Below are 21119 nucleotides of genomic sequence, written 5' to 3'. Positions count from 1 at the left end.
GCAGAGTAGGAAAAGGTACTAGCTTTTTATAAAGTGGAGCCTACACATAACCACCACCACCACCACCACCACCACCACCACCACCAGCACTACCACTACCACCACCACCACCACCACTACCACCACTACTACTGCTGCTACTACTACTCTTATTACTACCACTACTAACCATTTGTATAACACTTACTATGTACCAGGCACTGTGCTAAGCCCTTTACAATTATTATCTCATTTTATCCCCCTAAGAACCCTGGGAGGTGGGTGCACTTGTTATTCCCATTTTAGAGATTAGAAAACTGAGGCAAACAGAGGTTAAGTGACTTGCCCAGGGTCACACAGTTAGGATCTGAGGTTGGTACTCCTTCCACTGTGACATCTAGCCTTGCGTCTATATGTGCATGCCTTAGTTAGATACACACCAGCTCTGTGATCTTGAGTGATAGATATGTTTACATACACACACACGCATATAATATGAGTGGATACATGTGTGTATAAATGCCATTTGTTATCTATGTCTGTATGTGTATATATACACCCACAACCATACCCACACACATATGTAGATATATCTACATACACATATACATATACATACACACACACACAGGGTCACACAGTTCACATACACATATATCAAGATTCCACAAGCAAACACACAATATGCATCTGTCTAGCAGGGTCACACAGATCTATCTATCTTTCTATCTATCTATCTGTCTATGCACACACACAGAAATTATATGTATATATACATATATACACAATACATACTTAAATACATGTAATCTATACATACACTTATATACTTACTAGTTGTATGACTCTGATAGTTCTATCTTTAGATACTTACTAGCTGTTTAATCCTGATGTATCTAGCTATCTATCTATCTGTCTGTCATATACACACACTTGTTTTGTTTGTGTATGTGTATATTAATTTATAGAACCATAAAATATGAGCCAGAAAAAACCTCAGGTGTCCTCTAGGCTAAGCCCCTTATTTTACAATCTAGGAAACTAAGGTTTAGAGAGGAGGAAATGACTGTTCTTAAGGGGGAGGAGGGGGCGGGGAAGGAGGGAAGTTACAAGCAGATAAAGGAATATCTGGTCACTTCTCCCAAACAGTACTTACTTCACTCCCCTCTATCATTAAGGAAGATAATGGAATGTCCCGATGCCTTCTATTTTTTTCCCTGTCCAATTCTGGAGAACTGAGGCTTAGTGGCTGAAGAGTCATTTTTTTTTTACTGGAAAATAATTACTATAATAATATAATAATATATAATAATAATATATATAATATAATAATATATAATAATAATATATATATATAATAATAATTATATATATATATATATATATATATAATAATAAACTAAGGTTTTGCACCTAATAGGGGTTTGGGCCTGTGGCTTAGCACCTAGTAAGGCTCAATGAATTACTCAAAGGGAACAAAAGCCAAACTATTCAAGGGCACTTGTTGAACTAAGTGCTAAGGAGCCCATTTTGCTTACCAACACAACACCCCTGGAGGGGTCATGAGTGCCAGCCATAAGAGGGTCAGTTGGAGGAACTGGGGATGTTCATCCTGGAGAAGAGTCAGAAAGAATGGGACAGTATTTGAAGGGCTTTCATATGAGGGAGGGATTCAACATTTTCTGTTTGACTCCAGAAGGCAGAACCAAGGGCAAAGGGTGGCTTGGTATCAGGAAAAAATAAATCTTAATGAGAGCTTCTCCAAAGGGCCTTGGGAGGCGATGGCTTCCTGCTCATTGAGGATCTTCAATCAGAGGCCACATGAACCCTTGGTCACATTGTAGTGGAGATTCCTTCAGGGTGTGAATTGTACTGTGTACTAGATGGGCTCTGAGGTCTGTTCTAACCTCTATAATTCTGTGATAGAGATAGTAAGTGAGCTATATAGGAGTCCAGCAAACTAGCTAAGTAATGCATTGGATAGGGCACTGGGCCTGGAACCAAGAAGACCTGAATTCAAACCCAGACTCAGATACTTACTAACTGTGCGACCTTGGGTAAATCCCTTAATCTCTATTGTCCTCAGTTTCCTCATCTGTAAAATGAGGATAATAATAGCACCTGATTCCCAGGGTTGGTGTTAAGATCAAATGAAATAATAATTATAAAGTATTCACCACAGTGTTTGGAATATAATAAGTACTATACACATATTATTATTAATTATTATTATTGTTATTATTATTGATACTATAGTCAGTGAAGGCTTCCTGGAGATGGGAGGATTTGAAAAGTCACAAGAAAAGTCAATTGATAGCTTTTGGCTCTCAAAGTTCTTTTAGGGGTTGACTGGTCAATCTAGCTGGGTGGCCTCCTCCAAAGATAGGATTAGGGAGTGGGGTAGACAGAGGAAAATAGTGGAGGCAGGATGACCTGTGGAAGAAAGTTACAATTTCTTTTTTTAAAAATTTTTTATTTAATATTTTTAGTTTTTAGCATTGAGTTCTACAAGATTTTGAATTACAAATTTTCTCCCCATTTCTACCCTCCCTGCCACTGCAAGATGGCATATATTCTGATTGCCCCATTCCCCAGTCAGCCTTCCCTTCTGTCACCCCACTTCCCCCCATACCCTTTTCCCTTACTTTCTTGTAGGGCATGATAGATTTCTATGCCCCATTGCCTGTATATCTTATTTCCCAGTTGCATGTAAAAAAACAACTTTTTTTGAACATCTGCTTTTAAAACTTTGAGTTACAAATTCTCTCCCCTCTTCCCTCCCCATCCACCCTCCCTAAGAAGTCAAGCAATTCAACATAGGCCACATGTATCATTGTGCAAAACCCTTCCACAGTACTCATGTTGTGAAAGGCTAACTTATATTTTGCTCCCTCCTATCCTCTTCCCCTTTATTCAATTTTCTCCCTTGACCCTGTACCTTTTTGAAAGTGTTTGCTTTTGATTACCTCCTCCCCCATCTGCCCTCCCTTCTATCGTCACACCTTTTTGATCTCCTTCCTCCTTTCCTGTGGGGTAAGATACCCAATTGAGTATGTATGTTATTCCCTTCTCAGGTCAAATCCAATGAGAGCAAGATTGACTCATTCCCCTTCACTTGCCCCCTCTTCCCTTCCTACAGAACTGCTTTTTCTTGCCACTTTCATGAGAGATAATTTACCCCCTTCTATCTCTCCCTTTCTCCCACTCTCAATATATTCCTCTCCCATTCCCTAATTTGATTTTATTTTTTTTAGATATCATCCCTTCATATTCGACTCACCCTGTGCCCTCTGCCTACATATATACATATATATACATACATACATACATATATATGTATATATATGTATGTATGCATGTATGTTCCCTTCAGCTACCCTAATACTGAAGTTTCATGAATTACACACATCATCTTTCCATGTACGAGTGTAAACAAAACAGTTCAACTTTAGTAAGTCCCTTATGATTTCTCTTTCTTGTTTACCTTTTCATGCTTCTCTTGATTCTTGTGTTCGACAGTCAAATTTTCTATTCAGCTCTGGTCTTTTCACTGAGAAAGCTTGAAAGTCCTCTATTTTATTGAAAATCCATATTTTGCCTTGGAGCATGATACCCAGTTTTGCTGGGTAGGTGATTCTAGGTTTTAATCCTAGCTCCATTGACCTCCGGAATATCATATTCCAAGTCCTTTGATCCCTTAATGTAGAAGCTGCTAGATCTTGTATTATCCTGATTGTGTTTCCACAATACTCAAATTGTTTCTTTCTGGATGCTTACAGTATTTTCTCCTTGATCTGGGAGCTCTGGAATTTGGTGACAATATTCCTCGGAGTTTTCTTTTTGGGATCTTTTTGAGGAGGCGATCTGTGGATTCTTTCAATTTCTATTTTACCCTCTTGCACTAGAATATCAGGGCAGTTTTCCTTGATAGTTTCTTGAAAGATGATGTCTAGGCTCTTTTTTTGATCATGGCTTTCAGGTAGTCCAATAATTTCAGGTAGTCCAGTCTCTCTTGGATCTATTTTCCAGGTCAGTGGTTTTTCCAATGAGATATTTCACATTGTCTTCCATTTTTTCATTCCTTAGGTTCTGTTTTATAATATCTTGATTTCTCATAAAGTCACTAGCTTCCACTTGTTCCAATCTAATTTTTAAGGTAGTATTTTCTTCAGTGGTCTTTTCACCTCCTTTTCCATTTGGCCAATTCTGCCTTTGAAGGCTTTCGTCTCCTCATTGGCTTTTTGGAGCTCTTTTGCCATTTGAGTTAGTCTATTTTTTAAGGTGTTATTTTCTTCAGTATTTTTTTGGTCTCCTTTAGCAAGTCATTAACTTGTCTTTCATGGTTTTCTTGCATCACTCTCATTTCTCTTCCCAATTTTTCCTCTACTTCTCTAACTTGCTTTTCCAAATCCTTTTTGAGCCCTTCCATGGCCTGAGGCCAATTCATGTTTTTCTTGGAGGCTTTTGTTGTAGGCTCTTTGACTTTGTTGACTTCTTCTGGCTGTATGCTTTGGTCTTCTTTGTCACCAAAGAAAGATTCCAAAGTCTGAGTGAGGATCTGAGTCTGTTTTCGCTGCCTGTTCATGTTCCCAACCAACTACTTGTCCCTTCAGCTTTTTGTCAGGGTATGACTGCTTGTAGAGTAGAGAGTACTTTATCCCAAGCTTGAGGGGTTGTGCTTCTGTTTTCAGAGCTATTTCTACAAAGCAAGCTCTGCCACACTAGTGCTCTCCCTCCCCCAAGGACCGCCAACCCGGGCAGCAACTCAGATGCAAGCAGACTCTGCACTCCTGCTCTAATCCGTCACTTAATTCCTCCCACCAGGTGGGCCTGGGGCCAGAAGCAACTGCAGTTGTAGCTCTGTAAGCAGCCTCAGAGCTGCACCACCTCCGCCATACTTGGGGTGGTGGCCAACTGCGAACTCTTTTCACTTTTTCCCATCAACCTGCTCTGTTGTCTTTGGTGTTTGTGGTTTAGAAGTCTGGTAACTGCCACAGCTCATTGATACAGGACACTGTGGCCTGTTCCACCCAGCTCCCGTTCTGGTTGGTCTGGGTGCAGCCCATGCTGGGCTCTGCTCTGCTCCAGTCCCAGCTCCGTGGGATAGATCTTACCCAGTGACCATCCAGGCTGTCCTGGGCTGGAGCCCTGCTTCCCTCTGCTATTTCCTGGGTTCTGCAGTTCTAGAATTTGTTCAGAGCCATTTTTACAGGTGTTTGGAGGGATCTGGGGGAGAGCTTTAGGCAAGTCCCTGCTTTCCAGCCACCATCTTGGCTCCACCCCAGAAAGTAACAATTTCAAGTCATTTTCAATATTTGTCCTACGGTCTTTTGTGAATCTTTGGCTACAATTGCCTTATACCTTCCTGTGTAAGCAGTCCCATGGTGACAGGTAATATTTTAGTATGATTTGGAATGAATTTCAGGATACATATGTGCATACATGCATGCATGCATACATACATACATACCTCTATACATGCATACATACTTTTTTCCCCTGGCCTGTCCTTGTTCCTCCCTCTTAGCTAAGGACTTTTCAAAAAATCCTTAGCAGGATGGACATGGAAAGATGCTACCAGGGAACTTGCCACAAAATAATAGTGCCCATTTTTATGTAGGTCCATCATCTGACTGTCTTACATATTCGCAACAGAAAGGAGAATTAAGAATGAAGCCAGTGAAGCCTCCTAGTTTCCTATATAACTGCCCAAAAGTCATATGTGTTTCTCAGATGACAACCTTCCTCCTCCAAAGCCTAATTCGTGAGCATATGAATTCTTATATTAAATATAATTTTACCATCTTGGTCATCAGAATGGAATAGATGTAGCAATTAGGAGGTGAGAGAAGGGGTACTAGAGGTGGGCACATGGTCAGCAGCACAAATGGCAACTGCCAAAGAAGAAAGAAAGTTGACAGAACAAACACTAAAAATGGTGCAATTCAGGACCATTTAGAATATGGGCAAACAGTCCAATGCTGCATTATATTCTCTGAAGTCACTGCTATATTATCACTAAACACAAACTTCCTATAGAAGAATGCAATAAAGGGTACAAAACTGCTTGAGAAATAAATACTACTATCAGAAATGGTTTAAAACAAAGAAAGCTTTTGGTATTTAAAGAGCTTCAGATGTCTAGAAAATTCACTCTGTGGAACATTCCTTTTTCAGTGTTAGATAGATGGATTGATAGACAGGCAGACAGACAAATATGATAGAATAGATAGTTAGATAGATAGATACAATAGACAGATAAATATGATAGATGGAGAGATAGACAAATATGATAGAATAGATAAATGGATAGATATAATAGACAAATATGATAGGATACATGGATAGATAGACATGGTAGAGAGACAAATATGATAGAGATACAGATATGATAGATAAATATGATAGAAAGACAGACAGATATGATAGACCAAACGTGTATATACATACATACATATATATATATATACATATATATGTATATATAAGAGCATTTATTAAGCACTTCCTGTGTAACTGAGGATACAAATATGAGTACGACAGTCCCTCTTTTCAAGGAACTAATGGGGTGAAGATGAAAAGATGGATCTCCCACACTCTGCTCTGGGTGCATATTCTGAAATCACACTGTAGGTTATGTGAGGGGTGATTTAAGAGGTTTAATAATAAGGCTGGGAGTTTAAAGGGGAGCTGGAATATATGTGGTGGCTTGTTGTGTAGATGGCTGGGATGTCATGTGGAGGCCTACTTCTAGGCAAAATATGGCAAAAGAAAACTTGGAGATCCAGGGGTTGTATTCAAGGTTGTGGAAGAGCAAGAGTTTTGGTATCAAGGTAAAGAGATGGCCAGCAAGAAGAATCAGGAACATCTGCATTAATGTCCTGTCCCTGATACATAAAGTCTGTGTGACCACGGGCACGTAGCAATCTCTCTGAGTCTATTCTTAGGGGCTTGTGATATGAATATGAGTTTAGATTTTATTCATTTGGCAATGGGGAACCATCGAAAGTTTTTGAGCAAGAAAATACTTTAGAAAGGTTAACCAGGGATAGTGTTCTCATTCGTTCTCTCTCTCTCTCTCTCACTCTCGCTCTCTCTTTCTCTCTCTCCCTCTTTCTCCCTGCCTCTCTCTCTTTCTTCTTCTTCCTCTTCTCTTCTCTCACTCGCTTCTATACTTTCAAGTTTCTTGATCTGCTCTTATCAACTTTATTTCCTCATCTCATGATTTGCAGTTAGAGGCAGTGTGCCATAGTGGATAGAAAGCTGGCCCCAGACCCAGGAAGACCTAGGTTAAAGTTCTCTTTTGACACATACTTGCTGTATGACCATGGGCAAGTCACTTCATCTCTAAGTGGCACAGGGATTCTCAAGGACTTTAAATGACAAACTAGCTGCCAATTGATTGGTCAGTCAATCATTTGGTTGGTTGGTTGTTGTCCTTCATTCTTGAAGAGGACCAATATGATATCACTATGCTAGAGTCAAGTTTCAATGTGTCCGACTGTGGCTGATCAGACCAGAATGCTCAGAATGCGCTACCACAGATCAGTCACAAATAGTCTGTGTGAACATTTGGGGTGGATAGTCTAAACTTGCACAACCTGTGTTTCCTTTGAACTGTTTCAATTCTGCTTTGCTCATAGAGCACAGCACCTTCTCTGATGTGGGAACACCATGCTGAATAGTCCTGTGCCAGTGTCTCTCATGACACAAACAATCCATTCTAAAATTCTCGAGAGAGACCTTGAGAGTGTCCTTGTATCACTTCTTCTGACCACCATGCAAGTGCTTTCCTTGTGTTGCCTCTCCTTAAGGGCCTACTATGTGCTGAATGCTGTGCTAAGCTTGGGGATATAAAGAAAGGTAAAGACAGTCTCTGCTCATAGTCTAATGGCAGAGACAACTTATAAACAACTACGTACAAACAAACTATATACAAGATAAACTGGAAATAATCAATAAAAGGAAAGTAGTACAATTAAGGGGCTTCCTTTAGAAGACTGGATTTTAGCTGAGACTTCAAGGAATCCAGGGAAGCCAAGAGATGGACACGAGGAGGAAGAACATTCTAGGCATGGCAGATACCCAGAGAAAATGTCCAGAGCTAGATACCAGGAGATGGAGTGTCTTAAAGGAACAGCAAGGAGACCAATGTCATTGGATCACAGAGTACATGGTGGGTGAAAGAAAGTATAAGAATATGGGGAACGGGGGAGGAGTGTCTGGTTAGGAAGGACTTTGAACATGAAACAGAGGACTTTAGATCTGATCCTAGAGATGATAGGGAGCCACTGGAGTTTATTAAATATGGAATGGCATGGTCAGTTTTATGCTTTAGGAAGATTACTTTAACAACTGTGTAAAAGATAGATGAGGGTGGGAAGAGACTAGAAGCAGGGAGATCAACCAGTAGGCTTTTGTAATAGTCAAGGCATGAGGTGATGAGTACCTGCATTAGGGAGGTGGCAGTAACAAAAAAGAGAAGATGTTATACGAGACATATTATCAAGGCAAAATCTATAGGCCTTGGCAACCAATTATATATGGAAGGCACAGGTTGAGAGAGAATGAGGAGCCAAAATGAAACCTAGGTTTTGAGCCTAGCTGCCTGGAAGGATGGTGGTACCCTCAACAGTAATGGAAAAGTTAGGAAGAAGGTAGGGTTTGAGGGGAAAGATAATGAGTTTGGTTTGGTATACGTTGCATTTAAGATGTCTCCGAGATGTAATTCAAGATATTCAAGACGCAGACAGTTTGAGATAAGAGACTGGACAAAGTTTAGAGCTAGATAAATAGATTTATGGATTATTACCACAGATAACAATTGAATCCATGGGAGCTGATGGTAAACCCAAGTGAAATCATGTAGAGAGGGAAGAGAAAAGGGCACAGGGCAGATAGGGGATGACCTGGATGAAGATCTAGCAAAGGAGAATGAAGAGGAGTGGTCACACAAGTAGGAAGGGATCCAGGAAAGAATGCTATCTTAAAAACTTAGAGAGAAGAGAGTATTAAGAAAAGGAGGATGACCAACAGTGTCAAAGGCTGCAGGGAGGTCAAGGAATTGGTAGAAGGCATTTGCGCATTAGGAATTCACCAAACAAATAAAATCAGAGATCCCGCCCTGAGTGTCCCCTACTTCAATGCAGTCTGGATTCTCAAAATATACATATTTCTTAGCAGAAAAAAATCTCTTAAATTACTAATTGTCTTCGGTATCATCAAGAGAACGCCATAACCCAGGCAGAAAAGACACCCATATGGTGATATGAGGAAGAAATGGATATTATCCTAGTCACAGAAAGCTGGGTCTCCAATGGGATTGAGCTCCAGTAATGTAATGATTACTCAACCTCTTAAATCACTCTGATAGATCTGCTGTATTGTGATTCCATAATGTGCAACCAGGGCACAGTTTCGAAAATCTGTGAGTTTTTTTCTACTTTTCTAGAAAGGATCGATCATTCATATTTATTGAACCCTTTAAATGCTAGCCTTTGGAAAGGTCATTATCGATCACTGTAGTCAACTGAGGTTGTATGGCTCTTTACTGTACATACATATGAGCTCCCTTTCTGAGACTACTGTTGTTTTTGGTGGGATAAGAGATGGTACAGAAGGGGTCATGTTTCTCAGCTTCTAACCAAGCATCTTTGCAGAACATAACTAAGAAAAATGCTAATAGAGACATCCCTTTATCCAAAGAACTCCATGAATGCTATGATAGTCTTTTCCAACCCTCCTTAATTCTGGTGCCTTCTTTCTGTTAATTATTTCTTGTTTATTCTGTATATAGCTTGTTTGTATATGTTGTGTACATATGTGTGTGTATATGCATATACATAATATACATACATATATATGTATATTTGTTTGCCTGTCATCTCCCCCATTAGATTGTGAGCTCCTTGAGGGCAGGGACTGACTTTTGCCTTTCTTTGGCCCATAGTAGGCATTTAATAAATGCTTACTGACTGACTGACAGAAAGAAAGGAGCTTTTGGTGGAATGGCGATGGCTTGCAACTATTTTAAACAATATTTTTTGCCCCATCTTTCCACTACCTCGGTGACTCTTGACCTATCTCTCCTCCCTCAAACCCTTAGAGTTTTTGGCCACTTCAGCCTCCGCTCTGAGTGGCAGCTGGTGAAAGTGGACTACAAATCCATCTTCAGTCGAAGGTGCAACAAAGATGACTTCCAGACCTGGCACTTGCTTAATCAGGTAGGCCCAGCTGCCTCTGGTTTCTCAGTCAACAATTTCACCAGGAACCTAACATTGCTTTTGCAGAAACTCTTACTCTGGGTCCCTCCATCTAGGACAAGGAGGATAGAGATTATGAGAACTATTTAGCTTCCCCAGGAGGAATTTAGACCTAGATGTGCTTCTCAGATACTAAGGTTTTAACTCTTTGTGAGGAAAAGCCACTGAGGGCTTCCTGTTTCCTTTGGCATCTCAGTGATTTCGAAGGAGCTTCAGTGGCTTACGGGGAAACAGGGTATTGACTCACAGGCCAAAGGAAGGAAGGGAGAGCCATCGCTTTAGAACTGTCAGGGACAGTAGAGTCTGTGTCGCCCAATCCTCTCATTTTTACGGATGAGGAGACTGTGACCCAGAGATGTCAAGTGACTTCCCCAAGGTTTCATGGGTAGTAAGTAAAAAAATTGGAATTTGAACCCGGATAGATATTCTGACTCCAAAATCTAGTGCTCTTTCTACAAAGTTGTAATGGCAGACCACATAAAATGATTTTTACTTAAAACTGATATTATTGCCATTCAGTATAATCGTTATCGTGTAGTCATTTTCAGTTGTATCCAACTCTTTGTGACCTCACTTGGGTTTTTCTTGGCAAAGATACTGGAGAGGTTTGCCATTTCTTTCTCCAGCTCTTTTTACTGATGAAAGAATTAAGGCAAACAGGGTTAAGCGACTTGCCCAGCTGTTGCCTAGCTAGTAAGTGTCTGAGACCAGATTTGAACTCAAGAAGATGAGTCTTCCTGACTCCAGGACCAGTGCTCTATCCACTGATACACTTATCTGTCCTTAGTGCAATAATCACACAGTAATTAGAGAAGAAGTAACTGAATTACCAAAATGGGGGTCTTTTCTGCTCCATAGTAATACTTCAGTAGAGCCCAACAAAGTTGTGGGAGGCCTGTGTGTTGTGGGTGGGAAATGACCTGTATTACCTCTGCCCTTTGTAGAATACAGGAAAGGCATTGCAGTGGTTTGGCCTTTTGGCAGCAGCCTGGGTATCTAGGCTTACCCTGTTACTCCTTCTCCTCAGTGGGAAGAGCTTCATTAGCTTTATCCTCACGCCAAATGGTGAGCCTGAAGTTTTGGCAGCCTGAGCCTGATGTAGGGCATCCAGCAAATGATAGGACAATAGGAATAATATTAGCTGAGAAATCATCCTCCTCTCCCCCCACTCCCACCCTTTCACTGTGGCTTCTTTTTTTACAGGGGGAACCTTGTGTCATGGGGGAAAGGAAAATATTCAAGAAACGCAAACCAGGAGCACAGTGTGCATTAGGACGGGATTACTCAGGAACCGTGGTTTCTGAACCATGCATCTGTGCAGACTGGGACTTTGAATGGTGAGGCTTTTCGATTTCCTTTTCCATTGATTTACAGAGATGGCCTTCTGCCCCTGGGGTTGAGGCAGGACAAGGACAAGAAGCATCTTATACGTCTGCCAGTCTGTCTGCCAGCTTTGGTCCCAAGCTGCTCAGCACATTGGGACTGCTGCATGCAGAGACAGAAGTCAGGGGGAAAAGGCATTTTCAGAGTAGATAATTTCACTTGCCCAAGGGATAGGGGGAAAATGGTTATGTGATCCTGCCCCTACTTCAGAAAAAGTATTACAGGAGTTGAAGCTAGAACCTGAAAGTCCTTCATGGCCCCCAGACCACAGAGGATAAATATACATGGCAGCCATTAACACATCAACTGAACAATGGACTGCAGACTTTTGAGTGTGTTGGTTCAGTTGTTGACTGGGTCTGAATGAATGAATGAATGAGTGAATGGATGAGTAAAAAACTTTTTTAAGTTCTTACTATATACTGAGCTTTGGGGAACTAGTTCTTGACCTTAAGATGCTCACATTTTAATAGGAAACAATCCATATAGGTAAGTGATGGCTAAAGAGAGGTATTTTGGTTTGGAGAAGCATGTGAATGGTGAGTAGGGCCATAAGGGATGTACTGGCATACTCTTTCTAATAGCAAGTGCAGTATTGCTTTGAATTTGAATGAATGAAATGAAAAGTATTTAAGTACTAATGTATAAGCCATGATTCCAGAATTGGAGGGAGATGAAGGGCAGGGCAGCTGATGAGAAGATGGCCAGGGCATAGGGTGAGGAATGGCTGAGTGTGCTCAGAACTATTGGGCCATGGCCATCATTTCTCCAGCCCTGGAGATTCCTTCAGAAACCCAGCTAGCATAGCTGCTAGCTGGCAATGAGAAGACAATCTGAGACCGTAGGGGTGAGGAAGGTCTGGAGATACATATGTGCCAAGGCCAGAGCCCCCTCAGGTAGTTTCAGGCACAAAGAATTACTAAAAATATGGAAAGGGCTTTTCTACTGTATGTGGATGTAGGACGAACCTCTCCTTCAGAAGGAACTTGGAAATACAATTTCCCAGCTCATTCATGTTTTTTCAGAACACAGAAACCCAGTACCTATTTGTTCAGATGTTTTTTGGCAAACCATGAACCATGAGTGAATTGGAATAGACAGATTGCACCTGGATAAGTTCTACATGCTAATGCACCTGTTTCTGAACCAGTCCTTCGAGGTATTAAAAAGAAATGAATGAGAGGAAAGTCAGGTTGAACTACTTCTGGATATCCTAGTGAAAGAAATTTTGTACCTGGACAGTCAGGCACCTTGTAGAGTAAAGTCTCACTTTCTTGATGTAGACGTGAAAGAACAGACTAAAGGAGGAGCTTACAGCAGATCCAAAACTGAAGTTTATTGTTCCATTCTCCAAAATTGCAGCTAGGACAAAGAATTCTACTTTGGTGTATAATATAGTCGGAGATATCTTTGAAGCGCTTTTGTGAGAAGCTCTCTTTGCCATTGAAGATTTAATAAGAGAATTACGTGCAAACCAAGAGGACAGTGAACTGTTAGAAGCTGAATCAGATAATATAACATCCATAAGATTCCCTAGGAAGCAAAAGAAAGGTGAGGATTCCTCCTCTAAAGAAGATAGACCAAAGTGGAAAAGCAGAGTGATGACCAGGGACACACTGGGCTTGTCCTTCAGTTTAACTGTGAGGAAATCACTGATAGACTGTTTGAAATGGCCAGCAGGCAAAGCACCCCTTTCTTGTAGGAAGCATCTCTACAAACTGATCAGAAAGTTCAAGTCTCTTGCTGAAGGCATATTCCTTCAAGATGGCCTTCCTTGGCATAGCAAGATTGAACAGGAACAGGCTTCAGCAAAAGAAGACTTCTTTGCCAAAATTGAAACTGCAAAAGGGGAAAGGAAAAAAGAGGAAAAGCAGAATATGGAGACAGCTGTGACTTTCGAGAGACAGGTCAAGAACTACAAAGAGAAATACAAGGAAGCATATGAGTATGGATTCTTCTTTTACATATTAGGTAGGCTGTCTGCTATTCCTTTAAATCCTCAAAACAACAGCTTAAGGAGAGCATGTAAAGGAAAAAAAAAGGGTCAAGGACCAAAAGCCTTAGATAGAAGCAACAGATGGCTTCCAGGGGCCAAATTAGAATGATGAAACAGAGACTGGAAAGAATGAAAAAAACAAAACAGAGCCAAAACAACAACAAAAAAGCCCCAAGAATCGACAGACCTTGAAGTGGTGCCAGCCATTGGCAAAAGCAGGAAAAAATATGCTTGTAAGAAGATAGAGACCAAGGAATGGCAAATGAAAAACTTGTATACCACACTTCGGAAGGCTTCTCCAGAAACTCCTGCTGTGAAAGGATTGCCAGCACATCCTATTATTTCCGCAAAGCTAGAAAGTAATGGCATAGGAACCCCTAAATTGGTCACAAAGTAAAGGAAGCAAGTTGTTAATGGAAGCAACCACATTGCTCCCCAGGTAGCCTCAAAGGTTTCTTCAGAAATGGTTAATCTGAAAGTTACAGTTAAGTAGAACCAGTGACCTAGAGATAGAGTGTCAGGATATAAATACCACTAGAATGATAAAAAAGACACATAAGTGGGTTAGTAGAAATAGCATTGTTCCTCCCCAGCAAGATAAGGCCAAGTTATCCAAGAGGAAACTGGCAAAGAGTACAGAAAATCCAAAACATTGTGATTTTCCTCTTCCAAAAAGGCCAAATAGGAGTGTCAGTAGATCAACAGGTTTCTTAAAGAGGAAAAATAAACACATTTTGTGGTCACTGGAACCAAGGATGCTTTTCAGCACTCTAGATAGAAGAGTGAAAAGGACACAAGAAAAGATCTTTAATGCTTTCTAAGTGTTAGGACTGGTTTTCTGGGTAATCTTTGAGGATTCCAACTTCCAAAAAAGAATAGGTAGAAGAAACAGTTTCCATCACAAGGCAAATAAGTATTCCAGGATATCATTAGCAAGGAATCGCATTAAAAATCATTATTTTTTCAGCAATAAAAACTGAATTGTGGCGCAAGAAAAGAAAAAGAAAGAAATATTGGGCTATGTAATTCACTAGCCATTTAGGACAATAGGACCCCATCCTTTCATTTTTAAGCTAAATTTCTTCCACATGCAGATTACTCAGAATTATTTGTGGGAGGAGTACAAACTCTCCCCATAGTGCTGTGAACTGGAACAAATCCTTTTGACCCCAGCTAGGAAATTTCTTTATCCCCAGTGCCAATCGGAGTTTATACCAGAATTTTATTTGGCTGGTTTATAGAGCATATCCCAATTAGTTTAGAACAGAGGTGTGAAATTCACAGCCAAGTGGAGGGCAAGAATCCCAAGTGCAGCCCAAAGTAGATTAAAATGTGATGGGAAAATGTTTAACAAAATAAATAAAAATATAATACAACGCAACACAGATGATGTTAATTTGTGGTTTTCTAAATCATTATGCAGCCAGCAAACATCCATTCTATTTGAGTATGACACCACTGATTTAGAAGATTCACTGAGGGCATCAGGTCACTAACTTATAAAAAGGGATTGAGTTGGGAATTGTCAGATTTGATCCATCTCTGAAATTTTTAACCCTGAGTTGGGGGAAAGAAAGAAAAACCACTCCCCTCCTCAACCAACTTCATTTAGAGTAGTTAGCCCACCCTACTTACAGGACTGAACCTACAGTGGGGGCCCAAACTTTGAAGGCACTTCTTATTAAGTGTTTCATTTGGTAAATAATTGCTTCCTGGGTCACTATGTTAATGGATTCTCTGTCCCCTGCACTCTAGATGCCCATTACTTAGAGAGCTTGTCTTCAGTCAGACGCATTGCATTTTTTAAGATGGAATGGAATTTAAATTATGATAGCCAGACCCTTTTTCATGGTTATTCAGACAGGCACTTCAGAGCCAAAGGATGGTTTCACATTTGGGATCAGTAATTTTCAATTATTAAACACAAGTACAGCAATATATTTCTAGGAATGTGGGTGCCATGCAGATGTGAAAAGTATCCATCATGTGTCATCCACCTGACTGTGAAATATAGATTTTTGACTGTTCAATTGGATTCAATTCAGTTATTGAATTCAAATATTTAATTCAATTTGGTTCAATTAATGCCTAGTTTGTGCAAGGCACAATGCTAGGCACTAGTGATACAGCAAGAAAATGATACATTCTCTCCTTGCTGGAGAGATAAAACAGATACATAAAGAAGTAAATATCAATAATTTCAGGAAAGAGAGAGCACCAGCTGCAAAGATCAGGGAAGGGTATGACCAGAAGGAGGTTCCTAAATTGATGCTTGAGGCTTCCCTTCTAAGCATTGGAGGTGAGGAGGGAGTGCATTCCAGGTGTGAGGGGCAGCATGTAAAAAGGTACAGAGATTAGAGATGGCATTGTGCATGTAGAGAACAAAGTACAGGCCAGACAGAATAAATAGTGCTTGCAGGTTAATAATAGGAAATGAGTGAGTCCAGAAAGTTAGATAGGAACCAACTTATGGGACACTTTAAATGCCAAATTTGCATTTTATTCTTGAAGCAATAGGGAGCCATTGAATATTCTTCAGTAGATCTGTGTTTTACAAAATTTAATTTGTCCTCTGCGTAGAGGATTAGGGGTGAAGACAGGAAAGAATAAAAGTAGAGAGTTCAATTGGGAAGATATTGTCATCCAACTGAGAGACACTGAGAGGCTGAAGAAGGGCAGTAGTTGTGAAAAGAGAGAAGAGGACAGATGCAAGACATTGTGAGGTGGCATCAGAAAGACTTGGCAAATGATTTAGACATAAGGCAAGAATATTCCAAATTTGGAAATCCAAGTAATTAGAAGGATGGTGGTGTCCTCATCAGAAAAGAGGAATTTTGAAGGAGAGATGGGCTTGAGAGAAGGTTGAATAAAATCTGCGTAGACATGTTGATTTTGAGCTGCTGATGGTACCTCCAGGTGGAGATGTCCAATAGGCAATTGGCAAAGTAGGACTGGAGTTAAGGAGACATATAAGGGAGTCATCTGCATAGAGATATTAATCAAACCCATGGTAGGTAATGAAATCAACAAGACAGAGCATGTAGAAAGAGAAGTGAAATGGGCTAGGGATAGAACCTTGGGGAAAACTCCTGCTTAATGGGTAAGCTATAAATGATGATCAGACATAGGTGTCTGAATAGGAATGGTCAGATGCTTATGGGTAGAACCAAGTGAGGGCAGTGACTGTTGTGGCAGTCAAGGAATAGAGGATATTTACCAAAAGGGAATCATTCAGTCAACCAATAATCATTCATTAAGTATTGATTATGTGCCAGGTACTGTGCTAGGTACTGGGGATTAAAATGCTAAAAGAATCAGTCAATAAAAGTGAGATAGTTCCCTCCCTTAAGAAATTTACAATTTGAGGGGATACCTATCAGTTGGGGAATGGTTGAACAAGTTGTGGTATACGAATGTAATGGAGTACTGTTGTTCCATAAGAAACGATGGACAGGCAGACTTCAGAAAAACCTGGAAAGACTTGCATGAACTGATGCTGAGTGAAGTGAACAGAACCAGAAAAACACTGTACACAGTAACAGCAACACTGTGTGATGACCAACTTTGATAGACTTAGCTGTTCTCATCAATGCAATGATCTAAGACAATTCTAAAAGACTCCTGATGGAAAATGCCATCCACATCCAAAGAAGGAACTATGGAGTCTGAATAGTATGCAGAACATAGTATTTTTACTTTTTTATCTTTTTTTCTTTCTTGTGCTTTTTCCCTTTGATTCTAATACTTCTTTACAACATGACTGATGTGGGAATATGTTTAATGTGGTTATACATGTATGACATATATCAGATTGCATGCCATCTTGGAGAGGGGAGAGGGAAGGAAGAGAAGAAAATTTAAAAATCCATATCTCATAAAAGTCAATGTTGAAAACAATAAACAAATAAATATTTTTTTAAAGAAATTTACATTCTCCTAGATGTGTCAAAAGCCACAGAATGAGGAGTGAGAAACAGCCATTGGTTTTTAGCAATTAAGGGATCAACGTAAACTTTGGGAAAAGCAGTTTCATCTTGGTCATGTGGATCAGAACTTGGGTTACAAAAGGCTGAGAGGGGAACAGGAGGAGAAGAAATAGAGGCAACAAGAATAAATTAATATTTCTAGAACTCTGACTCAGAAAAGGAGACCATAGGACATTGGCTTGAGTGGATAGCAGGGTCAAAGGAAGACCTTTTTAAGGATGGGGAAAACCTGGACAACTGTATAGACCTCCATGAAGGATTGATGGATACTTAAAGATTGAAAAAGGAGGAAGATGGTGGGGGGGACTGATTGTAGGATATAATAATCTAATATTCCCACTGCATTTTCTAATGTGCTGGGACTTGGAGGTTCTATTCAAGATTTCTGTATGTAATATAACCTTTGTTTTCTTTATATCTTTGCAAGGTGTACTGAGACCCTGTTCAACAAAGCTGGGAAACTTAATATTTCTACGGGACTAAGAGTCTTCTTGCATGCCTGGTCTCTCCCCCAATGGTTTAAGATGGAACAGGTCTCTTGTTGCCTTCCTGTTGCTCTCCTGCACCAAAAGTCTACACTAGTTTTTGCACTCCACAGTGTGACCAGAAAGTAATGGGACTGGCTTTTTAACAATCCAGAATTTATAGATCTGGATGAGTGCGTCCATCAAAGTTTAACCTGGGGCAGCTGTTTACTGAAGCTACCATTGCTAGAAACATTTCCAAATATATTCCTTGGCAATTGGCATTTTATTTGGCAGGTTTATGTAGCACATCCCAATTAGTTGGATTCTTTCCTTAGGAAGGAAATATTAGCTTATGACATGGAAAGAGGCCTGGAGCTTTATGCAGGGGTAGTAGCATAGCCAATGAGATTTATCTGAGGCATGGCTATTCCTAATTTGAAAGGGCATTGGGCATAGCATCCAAATAAGAACAAGGCTGGCATCCCAGATCTACCATTTATTCACAGTAGAACCATGGACAGATCGTCTCCTTTCTGTAGGTCTCAGTTTCCTCATGAGTAAACTGAGGCAGGAATGGATTACCAGGGGTGGGGAGCCTGCAGCCTCATGGCCACATGTGGCCTTGTAGGTCCTCAAGTGCAGCCCTTTGAATCCAAACTTCACAGAACAAATACCCTTAATAAAAGGATTTGTTCTATAAAACTTGGACTCCGTCAAAAGGCTGAACCCAAGCACTTAGAAGGCCACATGTGGCTTCTAGTCTGCAGCTTTCCCACTCCTGGATTAGACAGTCTCTAAGGTCTTTTCCAGCTCTAGAATTCTGTGGCCAGTGAGTCATACAAGAAAATGAGTATTATTATTTTCTAGGCATATCTTGTTTTGATCCCATGTGGTATCAGACAGCTTGATCCTTCACCTTATTCACCAGAAGTGACTATAAATGACTTTTAGCTATTTCAGAAAATCAAACATATCCTCAAAGGATGCCACCACCGAACAAATTCAAAAGAGCATGCCACAAGTTCAGAAGACCTCTGCTAAGGAGAGGTTACTAGAAATATTTTATTCAATGACAGCCTCGTTAGAATAAGTGTTTACTGTCCTACCCTTCCCCAAGGAGATCAGTTTAGAGAGCTAATACTCTTATATGGATACATTCTGTTTGTTTAAATACACACATGCACACACACACATACACACCTTAGAAAGTCACTTCATTTCTCTGGGTTTTAGATTAGCCTTCTGTAAAACATAAGGGTCCTACTAGATGATCCCTGGAGTCCTTTTTAATCTGAAATCATTTTAAATTCTAAATTTCAAGGAGTAGTCAGATGGGATGGGGAGAACCCCATGGGGAGACTCTTATATTAGAAGAGGCAGCGCCATTCAAAAATAACATATAATAGAAATTACCAGAGGATAAGTGTGAGTAGTGTTTAACAAAAAAGTTTTTTTAATACCATAAAGAATTTTCAGACACGGAAAATCAAATAATAATAATCGCTTGTGGACCTATTCTCCTCTAGTCTTAAGATGTATCAGTTGAAGGAACTGGGGATGTCTAGTCTATGGAAGAGTTGACTGTGGGGGAACATGATCGTGATCCTAAAATATCTTACATGAAACACAGATTCAACATATCCTGTTTGTCTCTAAGGGACAGACATAGGACTAATGGATAGATGTTATTTTGGCTCAATATAAGAAGGCTATCTGGCAGCGGAATAGGCTGGCTCACAAGGTAATGAGTTCTGCATCACTAGAGGTGTTAAAGGAGAAGCTGCATAGCAAGCTATAGAGTTTTTGAAGAGAGCATTCTTATTTGGGCAGAGTTTGGACTGAGTGATCTATCTCTGGGCAGTTCCTTGAGATATGTTCTACCAGTCCCTACCACAAGGGGATCATTAGCTGCTATCTCTGAGACACCCAGCGGAGAGCAATTGTGTTGAATTAGACATTCTAGGAAGAAAAAAGCAGCATGGTTTAGTTCAGATGTTCTAGTGCCTTTTTGTGCCATGAGCAATCTGCTGAAGCTTGTGGACGCCTTCTCTGAGAATTGTTTTCAAACGCATAAAATTAAATACATAAGGAAATTACAAAGGAAGCCAATTATATCAAAATACAGTGTTATATATACACATATGCCCACAAGGATGCTGCATATATATATACACATATGAACACAAATATGCTGCATATATATACATATGCACACAAATATGCTGAATATAGACATATATGCCCATACACGTCTGTGTATGTATGTATTTATATGTGTATATTTGTATATAAAGGAGTATATTGTGTATAGGTATATATATGCATATATACATATACACACAAATATTGCATACCCACACAAGTTCATGGACCCAAGGTTAAGAATCCCTGGTTTAGTGAAAAGAATCCTATTTTAGCCAATTAGTAACCCACCTGACACTGCAGTTGAGGAAGATGATTAGGAAATAATAGAATAATCAGTTGTATTGAAATAGATTATAGAGCTACTTTTCTTGACAGAAAGTAAAAGAGACCTGAGCCCTCTCCTCTAGAAATATGCAGCCTTCCAGGATATGCTGTGGTACAAGGCTGGTTCTATCCTTGCTGTGAGCCCAAGGCTGGTTCTGATCCCTGCTGTGAGCCTAAGGTTTGTTCTGGTTCTTGCTGTGGGCCCAAGGCTGGTTCTGATCCCTGCTGTGGGCCCAAGGCTGGTTCTGATTCTTGCTGTGATACAAGGCTGGTTCTATCCTTGCTGTGGTCCCAAGGCTGGTTCTGATCCCTGCTGTGGGCCTAAGGCTGGTTCTGATTATTGCTGTGATACAAGGCTGGCTCTGATCCTTGTTGTGGGCCTAAGGCTGGTTCTGATCCTTGCTGTAATACAAGGCTGATTCTGATCCTTGTTGTGGGCCTAAGGCTGGTTCTGAACCTTGCTGTGATACAAGGCTGGTTCTGATCCTTCTTATGGGCCCAAGGCTGGTTCCGATTCTTGCAGTGGGTTTGTGATGTACGAGCCCTTTCCCTTCTCTAGGCCTCTTTTCTTCACCTG

The 21119-nt window shown here is 40.3% G+C and overlaps 1 protein-coding gene across 1 annotated transcript in view; it reads left to right on the top strand.

The window, feature by feature from the left end:
* Positions 1-21119, top strand: part of SORCS3 (sortilin related VPS10 domain containing receptor 3) — a 677345-nt gene that overhangs the window by 616254 nt on the left and 39972 nt on the right. The window contains exons 15-16 of the mRNA XM_036737057.1: positions 10085-10202; positions 11445-11578. Coding sequence (XP_036592952.1) covers positions 10085-10202; positions 11445-11578 — 252 coding nt within the window. The remainder of the gene's footprint in view (positions 1-10084; positions 10203-11444; positions 11579-21119) is intronic.

Source organism: Trichosurus vulpecula, chromosome 8 (assembly GCF_011100635.1).
Source record: "Trichosurus vulpecula isolate mTriVul1 chromosome 8, mTriVul1.pri, whole genome shotgun sequence".
Taxonomy (NCBI): domain Eukaryota; kingdom Metazoa; phylum Chordata; class Mammalia; order Diprotodontia; family Phalangeridae; genus Trichosurus; species Trichosurus vulpecula.
This window is presented reverse-complemented; position numbering and strand designations above follow the sequence as displayed.